At 37.8% G+C, this 20,507-nt stretch overlaps 2 protein-coding genes across 2 annotated transcripts in view; one reads left to right on the top strand and one right to left on the bottom strand.

Moving 5' to 3' along the window:
- Window positions 1-395: 395 nt before the first annotated feature.
- On the bottom strand, window positions 396-12,426 carry sgms2a (sphingomyelin synthase 2a). The gene is made up of 6 exons (XM_014007753.1): window positions 12,164-12,426; window positions 5,222-5,711; window positions 4,505-4,622; window positions 2,110-2,263; window positions 1,801-1,967; window positions 396-1,049 (listed from the first exon to the last, which is right to left on the bottom strand). The coding sequence occupies exons 2-6, from the start codon at window positions 5,668-5,670 to the stop codon at window positions 864-866; spliced, it is 1,074 nt and encodes a 357-aa protein (XP_013863207.1). The 5' UTR covers window positions 5,671-5,711; window positions 12,164-12,426; the 3' UTR covers window positions 396-863.
- Window positions 12,427-12,881: 455 nt separating this feature from the next.
- Window positions 12,882-20,507, top strand: part of papss1 (3'-phosphoadenosine 5'-phosphosulfate synthase 1) — a 17,835-nt gene continuing 10,209 nt past the window's right edge. Inside the window, exons 1-7 of the mRNA XM_014007752.1 lie at window positions 12,882-13,354; window positions 13,716-13,830; window positions 13,980-14,215; window positions 14,297-14,435; window positions 17,448-17,566; window positions 17,875-17,988; window positions 18,094-18,205. Of these exons, the coding sequence (XP_013863206.1) occupies window positions 13,292-13,354; window positions 13,716-13,830; window positions 13,980-14,215; window positions 14,297-14,435; window positions 17,448-17,566; window positions 17,875-17,988; window positions 18,094-18,205 (898 nt within the window). The 5' untranslated portion in view covers window positions 12,882-13,291. The remainder of the gene's footprint in view (window positions 13,355-13,715; window positions 13,831-13,979; window positions 14,216-14,296; window positions 14,436-17,447; window positions 17,567-17,874; window positions 17,989-18,093; window positions 18,206-20,507) is intronic.

The following is a 20,507-nucleotide window of genomic DNA, read 5'->3' as shown; positions in this document are numbered from 1 at the left end:
TCTCAATATTGTATTTCATATATTTAGTAGATAGTCATCAGGTTTTGCCATAGAATTAATTTGGATTTACTCAACATTTGTAATATTATTGGTAAATTTGAAATATTTTAATCAATTATTTAATTATTTTGTATTTGATAGTTTAATCAAAATGTACATAATCTAAGCAATACTTTTTACTTAAAGATGAAGTTCTTAAAATCTATTCAATGATATTAATTGTCACTTTGTTGCCATAATCTTTTGAAGTAGACACTGGTCAAACTTTTCCGAGTGTTGAGCAGTGTCTACAAAAAGCCAACAAATGTACAACTGAGTAAATTATTTTATTATTATTTAGAAAATAAAACAATTAGGTTTGATTTATTGTTGCATAATGAAACAGAAGCGGCACATTTGAAGCTTGACTTCGCTTTAATACGATGCCACAATGCCAAAACAAAAGCTTGAAATTTTTTCTCATGATTTCTAAAATGAGTACACAATCAAATTAAAGCTCATAAAAACACAAACACTGATAATGGCATCTTTGGTACATCTTCAGATGTTTAACACACTAAGGCACTTTATGGCTTAAAGTACACAGATGTATTGAGGTAAAAAAATAATAATTCTAATGTCTAACATGGAGAGGCTACAGTGGCAGCTCATCGTCAAGTCAATAAAATGGAAGTGTGTTGTAAAAATAAACAGGCCCTTCATGAAAAAACAGCAACAATTCAGCCTTTTGTTTCATAAATATATCACAGTGGCAAAAAAAGACAGAAATATTAAGACACTACTATGCATTAAGTATGCTTTTGGTTTCTACCCAGCAAATAAAAACCACTGGATTATCAAGCAACAGTGCCGCAGCCTGGCAGTCACTCCTCTCGTGTGCTGTGCACCATGGAGTACTTCTTGCAGGGGCTCTTCAAGCAGGCGGGGGGCCAGGTAATGGGCCAACCGTAGGAGCACTGCACCGCGGTCTGGACGTTCCTCTCAAACAGGTTAAACACAGGGTTCCACCAGGTGTTGGTGAGGTAGTTATTGGGCGAGCACTTCAGAGTCTGTCGAGATAAAAGAGTCGCTTTAATAAATGTGATTAAGACTGTCCCCAAACGCACGCAGCAGAAAATCATTTCATCTATTGCTCTCTTCACGCTGATAGTCATTTTAATTGAAAGTGCCTTTTTCATCACTAAAGACGTAACACTTATACATGCCTTTTAATAAACTGTAGTTTGTGTTTTAATTGCTTTGCTGATGAGCAGTTTTTGGTCAATTAGTCCTAATGAATTAGGAGTAAAACACTCTATTTCACAACTACTAACATTTCCAAGTTCTGTGGGTTCACCGCTATCTTATTAAGTTTTAAAAATGAGTTTCACACTTTATATTCAATTTGATTCATGTAACCACCTTCAAACATGTTTTGTCTGCTTATGTCAACCAATAAATATGTACAATAATGCAGTTAGAGCTGGAGATTTTGTTGCAGACCGAAACTAATTGGTCACTTGTTTAATTACTGGGTAGACTAGGTGTAATTGTCTTTGTTCTTTATGAAACAAAAATATGTTTATTTTATTTGTCAATTCGCGTCCATATAACCTGTTTATACAACCTGTCTGCATACATTATGCTCACTAGAAGGAGGCAAAAACAACATTTTAATAGAGAAAAACTAAGGACTACTATTTTAACTAAGACAATTGATTATAAAATGTTGAAAATTGTTAAACGAAAATTATTTTACACAGACACACTTTGACAGAGACACATCCAAAGTTAGCTATATCTGATGCTCTGTGCCCTGACCTGTAAGTTGGCCATGGTGTGGTACCACCAGAACAGACGGGAGGTGATGAAATAGGCCACAACCACATCCACAGTGTAGTGTTCGTGTGCCACCAGGATGCAGACCACACCAACAGCACTCAGCAGCCAGCACATGAGATGATACCACCAGAACGACCGAGGGGAGTCTTAGGGGAATGAAGAACAGGAGTGCTGTCAGTTTTCATAGTAAAATCAATCTGTTTACACTGAAAACAAATACGACAGAACAGATGGATTTATGCAAAAAAAAGAAGTTCAACTGTCAAAGGCAGTCTTTTTAGTACTTACACTCTTTGATGAACAGGTAAGTAAGGGTGAGCATCACTGTGTGGCCACTGTAGAGGAAGTCTCCACACAACAGGTGGGAGTTTGTCATTGAGAGGCCTGCCCCTGAAATAAGCCGTAAAACCCGCTGGAGTTTGGCCTGGGTGTCTCCCTGAAGCTGAGAGAGAACAGGAAGGGAGTAAAAAAGAGATCAGTGCTGGATTTGTTGTCAGACTAAAGACAGCGTTCAGATCTTGTAGATGTAGGGTTCTGCAGAAAGGCTGTGAGCAAACATTATCTTACCTGGTGTAGATAGTTATTTTAACAATCTCACTATGGAGAAATAATGTAGCAACTTGGTAGCGTAATTTGAGCACTGTCTAGTTAAAATCGACCAAGGTTTTACGTTTTAAAAAATGCTTAAAAATCACAAGAAACATGGTTCACGTATGTCACATGTTAATGCGTCGTGATCATGCATGCAAAGTTTGTGTTTTGTTCCAAGATCACACAAGAAACAAACAAAACCTGCATTCCACATCATAATTTAGCACAAGAAATGTGAAAACATTAAAGTACATGTGTGTGTGTGTGTGTTTTATTTAAAGGGGATGCCTTTTACACAGAAATTTACTTAAACATATACATTGATCTGATCATTTTAAGGTTGCAAATAAACATATTGTTTTTGTTTTTTTGAAACCCAATTCAACTGCACACCTGTTAATCATGCACGCCTCTTTTATTTTTAAAAGAACTGCTTCATACATGTCAACCCCTTTGGCCTTTTACCTATATAATGAGCCTCAAAAATCCATAATTTTTGCAAGAAACCCCGTATTCACACACGCGCGTATGTGTGCGGACTGTTGGTTGCAGAAATGACGACACCTGCTTATTTATAGTAGCAGGTCGGAAGATGATTATTTGATGTTGTTTACTTATTTTATTTTTTAAACATCCTACAGGCTCTGACTGTACGCTTTCTTCTGCTTATCCAGGGTCGGGTCGCGGGGGGCAGCAGCCTAAACAGAGAGACCCAGACTTCCCTCTCGACAGCCACTTGGGCCAGCTCCTCTGGAATACCAAGGCATTACTAGACCAGCTGAGAAACATAGTCCCTCCAGCGTGTCCTGGGTCTTCCTCTGGGCCTCCTCCCAGTGGGACATGCCCAGAACACCTCACCAGGGAGGCGTCCAGGAGGCATCCTAACCAGATGCCCGAGCCACCTCAACTGGCTCCTCTCGACGTGGAGGAGCAGCGGCTCTACTCTGAGTCCCTACCAGATGACCTAGCCTCTCACTCTGTCTCTAAGGTAGAGCCCAGACACCCTGCAGAGGAAACTCATTTTGGCCGCTTGTCTCCTCCATCTCGTTCTTTTGGTCACCACCCAAAGCTCGTGACCATAGATGGTCAACAGATCAGTCAAGGCTCTGAATCGATTCAGGCTCTGACATGTTAAAGGCACAGTGTGTAGGATTTTGTCAATTCTTTTAGCCGAAATTGAGATAATCACTAATGACAATAATAAAAAACATGTCTAATCATTGCAGAAAAAGACCTTGTTTTATTATTTTTACCTTATAAAAAGCTGTTTATATCTCCATGGTCGCGGGTCGCCACACAGGCAGCCGCCGTCTTGCACCGCCATCTTGTCTACAAAGGCTCATGAAGGACAAACTGCGGTGGCGGCGTCAAAAACGGTTTTAGTTGTAATACTACAAATGTAATATATGTTGTCTGTCATTGTAGCTGGGATAATTTTACTTATTAAAGCTCATAATCTTACCACTTGAAACATCACTAGCCCTGAAGCTGCTGGTAGACATCGCGGATGGAATTATCAAAGGTTTTTGACACCTGAGAGACACCGTAGCAACTCCTTTACGTTTGGAAGTGGGGGGTGGGGGGAGGACCAAGGAGGATGATTTAACCACTCAACCACTAGATGTCGCTGAAAACAACAAATCCTACACACTGTGCCTTTAAGTAAATTTGAAATCATGTTTCTGAAAAAATCCATAACACTTGAAAAAATCCGCGAGATTGCTCTATATGTCTGTGTACCTGCAAAATGAGGGAAAATCTATGTAAATTACGAACAATCCATACAACTTGACATGTGTGCTGCTTATCAGAACAATTGACTGCTGAGATAAGTAACATGCAGCTCTATCTGCTTGGTAAATTCTTGATATTGTGAGAAAGAAATTTACCAGAAACCAAAGACTTCTACAGCATTTTTGCATTCTACATCAACCCAGCAAGCCACTGCAAGAGGCAAATGTTTTGCTCTCGCTCTGAGGCTTCTCAGTGCTGATGGTCCACCGAGAGCAGTGAAAGCTGAACAACGGTTTTCCTAAAAGCTGCTTCCCACACAGTCCACAGAGTTGTCTCTGATTTTTTATTTGCTACTCACCTTAGGAGCACAGTTCATGTGCATGCCCGGCACAGGCAAGGTGGTGACGTACATCGTCACACAGCGATACAAGTAGAGGGTGCCGATGAGGAAGAAGAACCGTCTTATTGCTATTGACCTGTGAACATGAATAAACAGTCACCACTGAAAGAATCTGTGAAAGCTGGGTTTTGTGGGAAGGTTTTGAACACTTATTATATTACCTGTTGTACATAGCGTTTTATGTAACAGAAGCTGAAGAAAATTAATTTCATTGACTGAAATAGTGAGCTAATGGCTCATCAAAATAAAGCCAAAACCAAAGAGAATGACGGACATCTCAGAAATGTCATTTTTGTTCATGTAAACATTTTATAACCCTTCATACCATCATCAGTTTCACATTACACGAGAGCTATAAATAAAAGGAGATATTATAAACAATGTTCCACTTTCCGAGTTCTTTACGGGCTATGTTAACTCTGGTGGCCATTCCCCTTTTAATTAGGCTCACATTTAACTCATTTCTGATTTTTCTATGAAAACATTTAAGTTTATAACCTTTTCACAGAATCCTATTTTAAAAGATGTTAACCATTGCTTTAACATTGCCTCCAACCTAGTTTTAAGCTGTAATTAATGAGTTAACATTTACATAAAAATATAAATTGAGATATGATGAGACATCAAAAATGAAGACACGGATGTATTGTGAGTAACAGAGCAGATGGTTCTCACCTGTGTTTAAAGAACAACAACTGGATCAGCCAAATGGTCAGCAACACTATGCCATTAATCTCGGTTACAGTAAATGCCCACTTGACCCTGTCGATGTAGTCAAAAAACTTATCAGGAAGAGGCGGGTAGTTCTCTTTGGGAGGGACTCTCTCGTGCACAATAGTGATGACGACTGTTGTCAAGACCAGGTTAAAAGCTGCGTAAAAGAAAGCAATGACTGTCTTCCACCACTCCGAAGGCAGAGGGTTCACTTGGGACTCAGGCACAGGGATCTTTACATAGTCATTATGCCGGTTTATGCCTTTTCGAAAACCTTTGGTTGAATCCTCCCCCCCTGGAGGGTGGACGGGACAGGGTTTAACGGTGCTGGGAACAGAACCACCCTCCATTCTTGAGTTTAGATGGTCAGTGGCGCAGTCACCAGTGTTTGGATGCTCCCTTGATGCCATGGCTTCCTGCTCTGACCACCAACAGGGGTGGAGCTTTTTAGCTGCCGAGAGAGGGAGAGAGAGAAACAAACTTAGAGCCAAGCTGATGAGAAAATGTTTGGTTTATTCTTTCCGTGACAGTCTTATGCTATATCTTTAATTTAGAGGTAAGCAAAGCCAATGAAACAATGGTTTGAAGGAATAGTTATCTTAGCTATTAACACTTTTCTATTGTTGTACTGGTTTTACACACTAAAGATTTATGGGTTAGGTTAAATACATTAATAGCTGGGTTATGAAGTTTGACTCAGTGTTTCACAGAGAAGCACTTTCATTCTTCACAGTCAGCTATTTTAAGACAAATGTTGACCAAATGGAATCTGATGCAATGCTTAATTTATGTATTGTGCAGTCTATTTTACCTGATGCCTGGAAGTTTGCTCAGATTACTCCCATTTTTAAATCTGGTGATCCAACAGAAGTTTCAAACTATCGGCCAATTTCTGTTCTTCCTATTTTTTCTAAGTTACTTGAAAAAACATTATTTAATAAACTACTTCAGCATCTAGAAGCTAATAATATGCTAAGCAATAGCCAACATGGTTTCCACACGTCAACATCAACCATGTCTGCGTTAATTTTATTCACTGAACAAATACGTGCGGCTTTGAACAAAGGTCAAGTAACTGGTGCTGTATATATTGATTTTCGTAAAGCGTTTGACACAGTTGATCATTACTCTTTTACAAAAGTTGATTTCTTTTCAACTTTCATCATCTGCAATACAAATGTTTTCCTCTTATTTGACTGATAGGTGTCAGGTTGTGAAACATGGAAGCTCTGTGTCCGTGTCTCTGCCCAGTTCCATGGGAGTTCCGCAGGGTAGCATACTGGGCCCATTGCTTTTCCTATTATACATAAATGACCTTCCAAAAATATTGAAGTATTCAAATATTTTAATGTATGCTGATGATACTGTTCTTTTTTTTTTGCCTTATTTCAATATTGAATCTATTAATAGTCAGTTACAAACAGATCTTCAGACATTTCATGGTTGGCTTCAAGATAATCTTTTGTTAATTAATGTTAAAAATAATGGTGTGCGTGTATTTTTCCTCACCCAGGAGACATTTCAATATAACAAATCAACTCACTTTTTTAAACAAACCCCTTGATTTTGTCACTACCTACAAATATCTTGGAATTACTTTGGATTCTCATTTGACTTATTGTGATCATGTACAAGTCTTAACCACTAAGTTGAAACAGAAATTATATGTTTATTCAAAAATTAGATCGAATCTGACATCTTCTGTTTCAAATATCTATCTTCATGCCATTATACTCTCAACCATGTCGTACTGTTTACCTGTTTGGTCTCTTATAACAAATGAAATCTTAGAACCCATAGTTAGGCTCTACAACAGGACATACAAAATTCATAAAAAACTTCCTGGTTGGTCTCATCACTGTACAGTTCTTTCATTGTCTGATGCCTTGACTTTTCAGAATTATGTTTTGTATAGTGGTATTAATTTATATTTTCAGATCTTCCAAGGTGCCAATTATGGAACTCTCTGTGCATTGCTGCCCAAATCAAATTCCGGAAGTGGTCATTCAACTAGATCTGTTACAAAAGAACAACTGCTATTAAAACTGTTATGGCCAGAGGTCTTTCTTCTATGTTTATACTAAAGCATGGAATGACATTCCTCAAAACATAAAGTCCATTTCAAAACTGCAGCCCTTTAAGAAGAATCTTGTCTGCCATCTGCTGGACACTTTTTTTGTGCTCATATTTAGACATCCTATTTTGCAAATGCTGCCTTTTTGAAATTTGGTATGCTTGTTTGTCTTTGTGTCTATGGTGTATAATGATGTGATTGTGATGCTGTAATTCTGAGTGTTTTATGTGCCGCAGAACAGGAACCTGCTGTAAAACAGCAATTATGCTGAGTCAGGCTTGATTTTTAATAATCTTTTCCTGTTAAATAAATCAAATCAAAATAAAATCAAATCAAGTCAAATATAAGATGGTAAAAACTTTAACTCGGTTGGTTCTATTAAAAACTTTAGCTTGGATCAGACAGTTTGTAACTCAGAATTTAGTTTGTTTGTTTTACTTCAGCTTTTTAGTAGCTATAATATAAATATTTTTTATTTTAAAGGGTAGTGGTGGGGTATTATGAAAAAGCGACATTTTTAAAGCTTTATATCATGTTATAACGCAATTCCCTCATCAAAAACACAAGAGTTTTACTTTGACTCACTCCTGCATGTTTGAGAAATCCTTGAATCGCCAGTGGTAGCCATGTGGAGCTTCCTAAACACTTGCTGGTACAAAGCACCGCCTATTTACCTTAAGCTCCTCCCTGAAACTCAGTCTGCAGACGAGCTTCCACCCAACAAAGCACCCCTCCCTTACAACACTCATATGAAAGGTTGTAAACGGCATGAACCATTGTTGTGAAAACTTGCTGATGTGGTAGTGTCAGAACCAGTAGGAGGTTTTCAAAAAGACAGAGGCCCGTTTCAAGGTGTTTAGAGGATGGAAATTCTAGTTTATTTTATACAGCATTTTCACAACAAATGATGATAACATAGTTACTTGATTGTGTTATAGAATTGAAGTATATGCCTGGAAAATACATAATACCCCCCTCTCCCATTTAACTTAATTTTTGAAAGGAAAAAGTAATGCATTATGTTGGGTCAAACTGTCAAACTACACAAGTGGCTTGGTCCAAATTTGACTCCATGCTGATAAGACTGCATTTAAAAGAGACTACTGATGAAAACAATATAACCGCTATGAACTTTTTGAGACTGGATTTTTTTATTATTATTACAGCAGCAGTCCACTTTGGTCTTGGTTCCACTCTGACTAGTCTATAACTCATCAATCTGATCAGAAAAAACATATCAAATAAATAAGATTTTAATTCTTCATAACCTTTCTGCAGAACCCAGATCCAGTTTGATCTGTAAACATAAATATATTTACAATACTATTTGGGCTGTATGCTATAAAACCTATTTAGAGGAAGTTCTAATGGCACCCAGAAAACGAACAAAGTTATGAATGTTATGCTATTGTCAGCTAATGACACAAGAGTACACTGCTGTGATAAAGGTTTAAGCTGAAAGAACTTTGGTGCCTTTAAAAGCCCTGTTAATGGATGGGACGTTACTAGCAGTGCTGAAATGCATCAAAATAGATTTCCTCTGGGATTTACATAGAATGTTAAGGAGAACAAAAACAGCAACAGGAAAAAAGAAAAAGCTAAAAGAAAATGTGTGGGCACAAGAGAGCTGCTGAATGTATCAGTTTCCTTATAATCAGTTTTGTGCAAAAAGGATAATAGCAGCACGGCCTGACTAACCCTCAGCTGATGGATACACGCAGAAAGCGACATCTGACAGGTTTTAATGGTTCATAAAATATGATAATGTTAACTTAATTTGATTGACAAGAGAAAACAAACATTACTATAAGGCTAATTATAGTGCTGAGTCCTGCAAACAGTATTTTTGTTTCAACCATTGATGCATGTTTTGCTCCTTTATGTCAGATGTAATGTTCAGCGATCACATCATACTTGTCACTGCTTTCTGAATAATGCATCTGTTTAAACCAGGAATCTTCTACAAGGTAGGTTTCCACATGCAGTTTTGAATAAACTCAGCTCATGTTTCATGAAAAAATTCAGACTTATTTTCCAGTAATAAGTGAGCAGTATTTTCCCATCAAAGCACCAAACATTTAAAAAGGATGGGTGGTGTTGGAAAACTGGTAGAAAAAAAAACTTCCACAGAGCAACAGGCTGTTGTAATAGAGAACATGGCTGCCTCCACTCTGCCAGGCTATTTCAGGAAAAGTCCACCAGTTGCTTGCAGGGCTGTATTTTACTCTGGGAGAACCAAGGTTTTTTTCTATTCTGGGGTCTTTATAATAACACGCTGCATTTGATGGCCACTCATTTTCGTCTTTGTCATGTAGACCGTCTTCATCAAAGCGAGGGATGAAAATAAAGTCCAATAGAGATGGCTCTGCCCTGAATAAACCCTCTGAAACTCAAGGATGGGCTGAGTAGAGGAGCAAACTTTCATTGCTTTGCTGAAGTAAAAATGATGGTAAAACATTATTTTACAAGTACAGGAAACTACATTAAAAAAATCATGTATTAGAAAATATATCTTTAAATTTCATTGGTCAAATGAATATAAAAGCATTAATTTTACCATGTCAGGAACGGGCAACTTAAATGCCGGAAAGGGACACTTTTTTTGTTAAAACTACCAGGGGGGCACATATGCTGCACACTTACCCAAATGTAATAATAATAATAATAATAATAATAATAATAATAATAATAATAATAATAATAATAATAATAATAATAATAATAATAATAATAATAATATGTTTATTAAACCAGTATGTAATGCAGTAATTTCACATATTTCATGCACAAATGCACATATAACAGTTGTACAATATGGTCCGCGGGCCAGCAGTTGCCCATCCCTGTACTGTGTTTTAGTAAAATAATAAACTGATTATTATAATTTAGTGTGCTAGTTTTTTTAGCTTAAATTATACCACATTTGAGCTCAATATTTGCAGAGTTAATCGAACTATAGTTGATTTTATGCAGGGTAAAAATTAACTTTGGCAGACATCTTGAAACAAGTCGACTTCAAAAGTTTATCAGCTGTAGTTGTGTATTCAGTGATTACTTTCAGAGAGTTTCATTCAAATCCTTGATCTGGTTCATGAAATATTTTGCTAACAGACAGACACATAGCACATTGACTATTTCACATTACGGTGGGTGAAAATTCCTCAGTACTGTGCAGCTTTGAGTTTTGAAGGACTTGTATATTTCTTGGAGCAGCATCTGTGTGAAGGTTAAATCACAGTCAAACAAGAGGATAAGCTCACAACATGACTGGACTCAAAAAATCCACAGTCAGACATGTTGAATACAAATGAAGGAAACCATTAAAAAACACTTAAGACCCCTGTTACCATTAAAAGGCTGACTCAAGATCGCTTCAAAGTGCGAGACGTATAAAAGCCTTCAATGCAACGATCACTTCTTAGCAACTGAAGGCAGCTTTTACACTGACTGTTAATGACCACCAGTCCTCCAAAGGCCACATTAAACAGACATAACTGTCTTATAAAATATAAATACTATTGTCTTTCTACAAACTGTCAAAGCAAACTCAGCTAGTCAGTAATTCAGAATGCTTACACTGAAGGCAACAGGGCTTTCATTAATTCAGAAAGTCATAAACAAAACATGAACTCAGAAGCAACCTGTTCAAAATACGGTCCAAGTCCTGAAGTTATTTCAGCAGAAGTGTCGTGGAGAGACCTGAAGTGAGCAATTCACAAAAAGAGAAAAAAAAAAAAACAACAACTTGAAGCTGTTCTAAACAGCAGACTGAGATAAAAACCCTTAGATTTACAAGGTGATCAACAGTTAGAACTTTTTTATTGCTGCATGGGTCGAGCTGAGATACAGACATTTGTTTTGATCATGTTTGCTTAGGACCGTGTAAAAATATGAGGTGCCATAACTAGAGAAATAGTCTTCAAAAATGTGATGATGCTAAATCTTGGATGACTGTTTAGATTTCCTGAATAGAGTTGTTAAAGCTAAAAGGAGAGAATTAACTAAAAACTTAAAGTAGCTAAATGCTAGTTAAATGTGCTTTACAAAACTTGACACTAACAAAATATATTGGAGTTTAATGTAACACTGATGAAGTCAAGTTTTATTAATTTTTGTCATTGATTCATCACCTATGCATTTGGACATCCATCTATCAGGGTAGCCTGCGCCATCCTCTGCACTTCTACGTCCCACTGTCTTGGGCATTGCACTTATGGATTGCAAAGGCTGTGACTTTTCAACATATTATGTGTTTAAAATGTATGTTTGTCAACTAAAGTGTAAAAAGTAAAGATATGAAGAATGACAGCTGAAGCTGCTCAGCAAATCTTGCATTCTTTGTTGAAGGGATGTTAATATTAAACCTAAAAAAGTCACCCATAATTTTAAACAGCGCAAACAGAAATAGTCCCAGTGTGAGAGGACTAACCTCTAATCTTGTGGGTTCTACTGTGCAACCAGATGTGGGCTGGATCCTCAGGGCTGGGTGTCTCCTCAGCCTCCCCTGTATTACAGGGTAGCAGTTTGTCACATGTAATGTGGGCCCTGCAGCCACTTTTGAAGTTTACTTTTGGGGTGTAAGCCCAGTGCCCCCCCCCCCCCCCCGCCACACACACAGCGTCAAACACCAGCTACCAATTGAGGTTGGGTGGGGCAACAGGTCATCCTGTAATTAAGCCCTCTAGTTTCTCACAGATCTATTAACAGAAATTGTAAATTAAAGCAGGCACAGCTCCTATAGAAAAAGTTTAATGTCATCATTTCAGTTCCACACAGAAAGCCAAAAGTATGGTTAATCTGTTTCTGTTGCACAGCTTGTAGCATCCTACCTGCCTTGAAGGGGCCTCCGGGCTGCTCTTCCTGGAGTTGCAAATGTCTGCCTCCCTGCTGCTGCTGCTGCTGTCTGCTCTGTGCTCCTCACAGGCTGGACTGTTGCATTACACGGCAGGGCTGCTGGCTTTTTATGAAGCGCTCCTCCCTGATCGCCCCACATGTCCTGAGAACCACCCAGCCTCCCGCCTCGCATCCTTTTCCATCCACAGCAACTCTCCTCCTGTAATCAGTGCTGTCATCTTTTTTTGTAATGCACTCATTTAGCAGAGCTGGTCTGGAGCGTTCACGGCTAGGATTTATTATTAAAAAAAATTATAAAAACAAACAAAAAATATATGGTTTTTTAATATAATTTTACAGATGGAAAAAGCAGAGGATTAAATATGTAATCAGAATAGTTATGCATTTATGGATTTCATTGAGATTCAGCAATGTCAATAATAACATTTTAAAAATGTTGCACAAGTAATAATGTTTTATAGTGTATGTGCTTGTGTGTGTGACTGGAATTTTCCTTTAGTCTAATAATTATATTTTAAAAAATCAGGTAGTACTGGATCAGGCGAGGCGACGATGACATAAAACTGACATCAGATCAGTTTTCCTCCTCCTCCGGAAACTACAGCGGAAATGCGTCACTTCTTCACCGGTGATGTGGCTGCCGAAGAAGTGGGCGCGTTCCTTTTTATTCACCCGGACTATTATCCGGGTAGAATCAGCAATGACGGGAGAGGACGGGAAGAGCTTATGTTTATACAAAGAGCGCAATATTTTTTGACCTTATTAATTATGTTTGGACGCTGGCGTCAACGTAACTGTGTTATGGTTGCTTCAGTCACGTGGTTAAACTAGTCACGAGTCGATTTAGCTGCTTTAAATGGAGCGTAAACTCCACCCACCCTAGCAACTTTTTAAGCCGGATTACAAATAGTGTGTAGCCACTCTTCCAGGTTAGTGCGAAGCTGCTCGGGCTTCTCCGTTCAATGGGCAAACCTGTCCCCGTGTTAAACATTTACCTGCACAAATAAACAACAAGCCACTCCGTTTGGGTTTCCTTCTCGTATGTATGTATTTTAAAGACGTAGCTGTGTGATTTATTAGTCGTCAGCTGCAGCCAGTCAATCATGATGGAGACGCACGGAAACTCGAACAAGAAACAGAAGCTGAGCAATGCTACCGAGAGCTGGGTGAGTTTCATTGATCAAACTTGACATTGTTGACACGTCGTCTGTTATGTCAACAAATCTCCACCCAAAAATAAATAAATGAATGAGCAAACGAGACTGGTGGCTAAGCGCTTAGCTTCATTAAAAACCCTCGTTGCTAACAGCACGTATAAGCTAACAGAGCTTTAAATCATTTGATTCAGGCGAAATACATTCACCTCTTTGAATCTTACATTTACAGAAAAGGGTCACAGTGCAAATATATATAATCTTTTCCTAAATTCTGGCTTTGATCTCAGACGTTTTTGAGTTTACCATACATATTAAACCATTTTAGTTCATTTAAAGTTTGTTTGACCCCCCAAATTTACTTCCATTTCAGGGAATGCAACGAGCAACTAATGTGACCTACCAGGCTCATCACGTGAGCCGAAACAAGCGGGGGCAGGTGGTGGGCACAAGAGGAGGATTCAGGGGATGCACCGTCTGGCTTACTGGTTAGATTCAAAATGTTGCTGCAAAATATATCAGGCTGTCAATATATCTATTTTTCTTTGTAAGATCAGTCTAAAACTGTCATTAAACACGGTGGATGACATGCATTATTTCATTGCTAGGTCTGTAATTAATTTTCTTTTTTCCTAAGGTTTATCCGGTGCGGGAAAGACCACAGTGAGCATGGCCCTGGAGGAGTACCTTGTGTGCCACGGCATCCCCTGCTACACGCTGGACGGGGACAATATCCGTCAGGGGCTGAACAAAAACCTGGGTTTCAGCCCCGAGGACCGCGAAGAGAACATCAGGCGCATCGCTGAGGTGGCCCGGCTTTTTGCTGATGCAGGGCTGGTCTGCATTGCCAGCTTTATTTCGCCCTACAGCAGGGTGAGTGAAGAAATGCGTCACTGTAAACGGAAGTTACCATAAACAATGTATTTATGTTTTTTTTTTTTAATGATTTGACAGGATCGCCTGAATGCCCGGAAGATTCACGAGGCAGCTGGATTGCCGTTCTTCGAGGTTTTTGTGGATGCCCCGCTGGACGTGTGTGAGCAGAGGGATGTGAAGGGGCTGTACAAGAGAGCCAGAGCAGGGGAGATAAGAGGTGGAGCATCATTTATTACCGTTAATATGATTTATAACTGTTTACGTAGGACTCGTTACTATTCAGGTACAATGCATCTCTGTTTAAGTGCAACACTTGAGAAAATAGAAGGTCTAGATTCTGTATTCTTGTTTCTTTATCTATCTCAAACATAACAAAAAAACAAAAAGACAAAAAAAAAAACCCATAAAACTGTTTGAGAAGGAGCAGGCTGAAGCAACTAGCTTATCGAGTCCTCTCCCTTCTGATAACTTAATCAAACATGCTCCCATTCAAAGTGAGGATATGAACACTTACAGCTTTGAATACCTAAAATAACATCTTATTTAACAAATATCCTCATAATTATACTTTACATTTATATATGTATAAACTTGCGCACACATACACATATATTATACTAAAATTTTCACATTACACTGCCTGTAATATAATAATAATAATAATAATAATAATAATAATAATGGTTAAAGTAATTTTGACATATACTTATTTATCAATAGATGTTTATAGCTGCATTTACATTTTAAAAAATTGTTGCACATTTTCAACCTTAGTCTAGATTCCACTGTTTGACCCCACACACACAAATGCACTTGTTTTTAAGAGCAGTTTTTACACACATTGTTCACCAAACAAGGTCAGATTTTCACATTAAATTAACAAAATTTATGTCTGTTGCATGTTTCTCTGCATTTTTCACTGTGCACATTTGTCTGGAACACCACATCTGGATGAACCTGATGCTGGATCAGCTTCTGCTTTGCTAACGGATCGGTCCTGGTCCCCTAAGCCATTTATAGAGTAGAGCTTTTTATCTTAGCACATTTTCAAGGACTTTCCTCTTTGTTAATATTACGGTCACTGTGTAAAAGCAATAATAAAGCAGTTATACAGGTTTAACAGGTTCTGAGACAACAGCTAATGGAAAAAGAAAAAGTTTGCGCTTTTGATCTTGAGAAGTTGTGTTGTTTAGTTTAATCCTTACGTTGACAAAGAAACCTCTAATGTTGAACTTTTACCCCCTAGAATATAAATCCTAATAACCTTGGTGACCAAAAGACTAAGACAAGATTGCAAGTTAGGTCATTTTTTTCTCAAAATTTCTCCAGATCCCAACCCTGCAGCGGAACATTGTCAGTAGGTGGTGCTCCCTGCAGTTAGTGCAGTGGAAAAGTGTAGAAGTTGGAACAGAAAATCATAAAAGGCTTTCTTTTTTTAGCGAGCACCATTTTTGTTTTATCTAAAAGTGCAGATAATTGTTCATGAAATCAAGCGTGGATAAGTATTTGCTTTGTCATAGCTTCTCAAAAGTTATTTCCTTCTCCATTTGTGCATATCTGCTCTTAAAGAGAGAAACAAAAATACATTTCAGGGCTCTAGAGCGCAACCAATTTGGTCGCAAATGCGACCTGATTTCCTCATAGTGCCACTAAAAAAAAATGTCCGGTCGCACTGGTGCGACCTTTCAGTCGTTCGAGGGGGGAGGGGGAGCGGTCGCCCACTGATACAGTCTCCATGTCTCCTTAATAACACTGCGCTCTGCTCGCGGGCTCCGCTCCACACATCCCGTGCGCGCACGCACACACACGTTTGTTGTTCTATCCTCATGGGGACTTTGCATTGGCTTCCATTCRTTTCCCTGTCAATTCTATAGCCAACCATAACCTCCCAGGTAGGCTACACACCTGACCCAAACCCTAACCTCACCAGACTGTGTGTACCAGGGAAATGGCCAATAATTGTACCAATCATGAAGCAAAAAACACACGTGCGCAACGCACACGCATAGCGAAACAACCATAGTGTTTTTTTTTCTTTCTTGTTTCCAAATCGGAGTCTGAAAAACATTTTTTTTCTTGTTAACTGTGAAGATAAAAAGGAAGATATGGACGGTTTCTCGCTCTTAAGTCCATCTTGCTAAACTGTGAGCGCAGCAGATCATTTCAGCAGTATGAGGAAGGAAAAAAAAGCAGCATGAGGAAGCTCACATGTATGGCAGGCCGCTTTTGCACTTAATCAACTTCACCACAGTTACAAGTATCTGACATTGGTTCTTCTGGGTCTCAGGAGGATAAAACTAGACATATTAGATATTTAAGTGAAATAAGATAAGATAATAAGATTCAACAAGTGCTAATGAAATTGCAGACTTTTATGTGCTCTGTTATATATTTTTAAAAATTCTGCACAGCCTTTTGATAAGTATCAGTAATATTTCAGTTATTAATCATTATTCTCTGTTCATTCTTGTTTAGCCAAGGCCAAAGATCCATAGGGCCAAACTACAGGAGTTGTCCATCTGAGGGGCAGGTGTCTAAAAGAAATTTAACCACGAAATATTTAAGATGTTTATAAGATATTCAGCCCTTAAACATTTGCACTTTGAATTTTTATAGAATCACTTTAAATACTTTTCAGTAAGCTGTGAGTCTTGTACAATTCTGGTTCAAATAAAGAACTTTGTTTACTTGATTGTTAACTAACCAACTAACTAACTATTATTTTCGTGTTAATATTGCCTTAATGAACAATGATTTTTATTTTAAATTAACCCATAAAATGCTGATGTTAAATGTGACATGGTTGAAAATGTCAGTGCACCTAACTTTTGTGCTGGTTCACCTAAGAAAAAAAGTTAGGTGCAACCAGTGTGAAAAGTTAGTCTAGAGCCCTGCATTTTAAATCAGCAAACCTACTCAGAATGTATTCACATTTGGGACTCGTTAGTTTTCTCTGTGTTTATTTTTGCTCTACATTTACGAGAGGAACTGGATATTAGAAAGTCTTCTCTCATTTCTGCAGTAACCTGTATTATTATTACGATTAATCCTTAAACTATTTCCAGAATTCCATGAAAAGTGAGCATTTATCGGTCATAATATTTAGTTTTATTGACATTGTTTCCTAATCAGTGCTGACTTTCTGCCTACAGCTGTTCAGTTTGTGTTTTATACAGAGTAAATAAAGTTGTAGTGTTTGAAACTGGACACGATGTTTGCGTTTCCTCAGGTTTCACAGGCATCGACTCGGAGTACGAGAAGCCGGAGGCTCCGGAGCTGGTGCTGAAGACCGACTCCTGCAGCGTGAACGAGTGCATACAGCAGCTCATCGACCTGCTTCAGGAGCGGGTAGGAGACACCAACATGATGTGTGGTCATTTTATTTTACTCCTCATGTCCTCTTTAACGCCATCTTTACCAATAAAGCTAGAGCTGAGAGGTTCTGACCTTTAAAAAGTTCTGTAATTCCTAACTAGTCCACTGTGGGGCAGCAAAGCACCATAATTTCACTTTTGTTCCAGTTTAAACGTTTTCTCATAAAAAATATTGCTTGAGTGAATTGTGACTCTTTACCATAACCTTCCTCAGGCAGAATATTATTTTTAACTTCATATTTGACAGTAAATAAGTTGACGTATTTGTGTTTAATTGTGCAGGATATAGTTCCTGTCGATGCGTCGTATGAAGTGAAGGAGCTGTACGTTCAGGAGAATAAACTGGACCTGGCCAAGGCTGATGCAGAAACTCTTCCTGCTGTTCAAATCGGAAAGGTGATTAGAATAATTTTTTTTAGTGCCATCTTTATGTCTTTTTATTTTTATTTTTTTTCTAAAAACAACTCGTTTATAATATTGATATTTCTGTGTAATTCTCAGGTGGACATGCAGTGGGTCCAGGTGCTGGCTGAAGGCTGGGCCACCCCTCTGAACGGCTTTATGAGAGAGAGGGAGTATCTGCAGTGTCTTCATTTCGACTGTCTGCTGGATGGTACGAGATTTCCTTTTACCTTTTTTTAATACAGAACTTTCAGAGTGAAAGAAAAAGCATAAAGTTATGTCAAATGCACATATATCAGGTCAGCAAAATAGCTGATTTTTGGACTTATTAGATTTAAAATTTTTTGCTCTCTCTATCCTTTTTTACGGCTATAAAGATATGCTTTAGTTTTGTTACAGCAAACGTTTGTACATTTATTAAATAAAGCATTAAAGTGAGTTAGGTTATAGAGAGGCTTCTGTTTGGCTGTCAGGGATCTGCTGAGGACAAAAAAAAAGGACATCATCAGCCCAACTTGACAAAGTATCTTGTTTCTGCTTTTCCAAACTCTTGTGTAGTGGTGCGGCAGTCTAAATAAGTTTTCAAAACAACTAAATTGTGAATTATTTATTTAGTTGTTTCCTTCTTTTTTTAACTTGTGGTCTGAACCCACAAATGATCTGTGCTGGTCTCTTTAGCCACTAGAAAAGGGGGGGAAGAAAAGGATAATGAAAATTAAAATAGTTTCAAACCATCAAAAGGCCTGCTTTGTTTGACCAATAACCCCAAATCCTCGTATTATTCCAAGGAAATTGCAAATGTTATTTCTCATTCTGCCGTTCTGTGATGTAGAGCCAAACATTTTGGATACAGCGCACTGAAATGAAAAGTATAAAAATTGAAAATTGAACTGACTTGACTGGTGTTAAAATGAAATGATACGGTCATCGTCAACCTAACAGCTTCAAAGTGAACGAGGCACAATGCTACATATGTGTTTAGATATGAAATCCTGTGATTCACTTTCCTGTTCGTTTTCACGCTGAAGGATAAAGAAGAGTTTCTATCGTCTGACTCCACACGACACTTTTTCCATTTTCACTTCCTTCCAGTGTTGTGACATTGAACAGACTGATTAAAAAATAGCGTAATGCCGTACGAAGATGAGCACAAATTCCCACTCAACTTATGCTTCTTCCACTCTTAGCGTTTGAGTCTCGTGTGTAAATGATATTGTAAGCAGCTGGGACAGACAACCAAGAGGGGGGGTCCAGGAACAATCGATGTCCCACTCTGCCTCCACATAATTTCATTTGATGTGAAAAGTGGGCTGGCCTTGATGTTTTTATCAGCCTGGATGGAAAAATTAATAAGCTAAAAGAATGTTAATAGTAAGCAGATCAAATCAGGACATGAGAGAGTCGAGGTTCAGTAATGAAAAAAAAAATCTTTAGTCTCTCTAATTGGATCTTTGAAGATTGTGTAGCTTGTGGTTCAGTTGTGTAATGCATACATAGCTTAAAGGCATGAGTAGTGAATCTTTAACACAGCTGTTGAACTGTTTTTGTTGCATATTCCTTTTTTGACTATTAAACCTTTTATACAATCTGAATAAACTGTAATTTGATCCCATTTATAAGCAAAATAAATAACTGTGTTCATTGCACCAAATTGTAAAAAAATACTTAGTTTGTTTTGTCATGTTACAAATGTAAAATGATCCTTTCTTTACTAAGTATAAATGTATTTTGTGACATGATGAAGAACTAAAGTATTCAGGTTTTCTGTGAAAGTGCAGCGTGAATTCTTAATGCTGAAAGAATTCTGCTGAAAAAAAAGATAGTTGTAAATAAAAATGTTTTTTAATATTGTGTAAAATTGTCACTAAAATATTACAACTAAGTAAATGTAGTTGAAAAGGTGCAAACTAGCTGAAAATAGCTCAAAAGTAGCTTACATTGCAGAAAACAATTGAAAGAAGCACAGCAAGCTTAAATTAGTAGAAAGAAGCTAACAGAAGCACAAAAGGCTAATTAGCAGAATAGCTGAAAAAAGCAGAAAGATGGGTAAAAAGGCAGAAAAAAGGTAATATTACAAAAAAAAAGCTGAAAGAAGCAAAGTAGCACAAAAGGTGTAAAGTTTGAAGGGTTTTGATAACGTTGAAGGCAGCTCCGTTAATTTTCAACGAGAACAAAAATGGGCCAGTTGAGTTAAATAGCTCAAAAAGTATAAATTGTTTAAATAACAAAAGACACAACCGGAATGTCCCGAAGAAGCTTAACATTTTGATACATGAATTGTTCAAGTTGCACAAATATTGAGGAACGAGAAACGTGCCGACACACGTGCAGAAGAAAAAAAAAAAGATTCACACAATCAGGATTTAAGAACTTGTAAAGGTTCAAAGATAAGCGTACACATCAAGAGTGTGATTTAGTCTGTCTGAAATGCAGAATATACTCAAGAGTACATTTTCATTTGGTCACATTGTTTTTTCTGTAGAGAAAAATCTTGTTTTATATATATATATATA

Source organism: Austrofundulus limnaeus, unplaced genomic scaffold, assembly GCF_001266775.1.
Source record: "Austrofundulus limnaeus strain Quisiro unplaced genomic scaffold, Austrofundulus_limnaeus-1.0 Scaffold44, whole genome shotgun sequence".
Classification (NCBI taxonomy): domain Eukaryota; kingdom Metazoa; phylum Chordata; class Actinopteri; order Cyprinodontiformes; family Rivulidae; genus Austrofundulus; species Austrofundulus limnaeus.
This window is presented reverse-complemented; position numbering and strand designations above follow the sequence as displayed.

Excerpts from the sequence above, each read along its gene's own strand:
- sgms2a (XM_014007753.1), bottom strand. The coding sequence starts at position 5,670 with ATGGCATCAAGGGAGCATCCAAACACTGGTGACTGCGCCACTGACCAT. Across the intron at positions 4,623-5,221 it reads TTGTTGTTCTTTAAACACAG|GTCAATAGCAATAAGACGGT; the intron begins GTGAGAACCATC and ends TCATGTTCACAG. Across the intron at positions 1,968-2,109 it reads TTACCTGTTCATCAAAGAGT|ACTCCCCTCGGTCGTTCTGG; the intron begins GTAAGTACTAAA and ends CATTCCCCTAAG.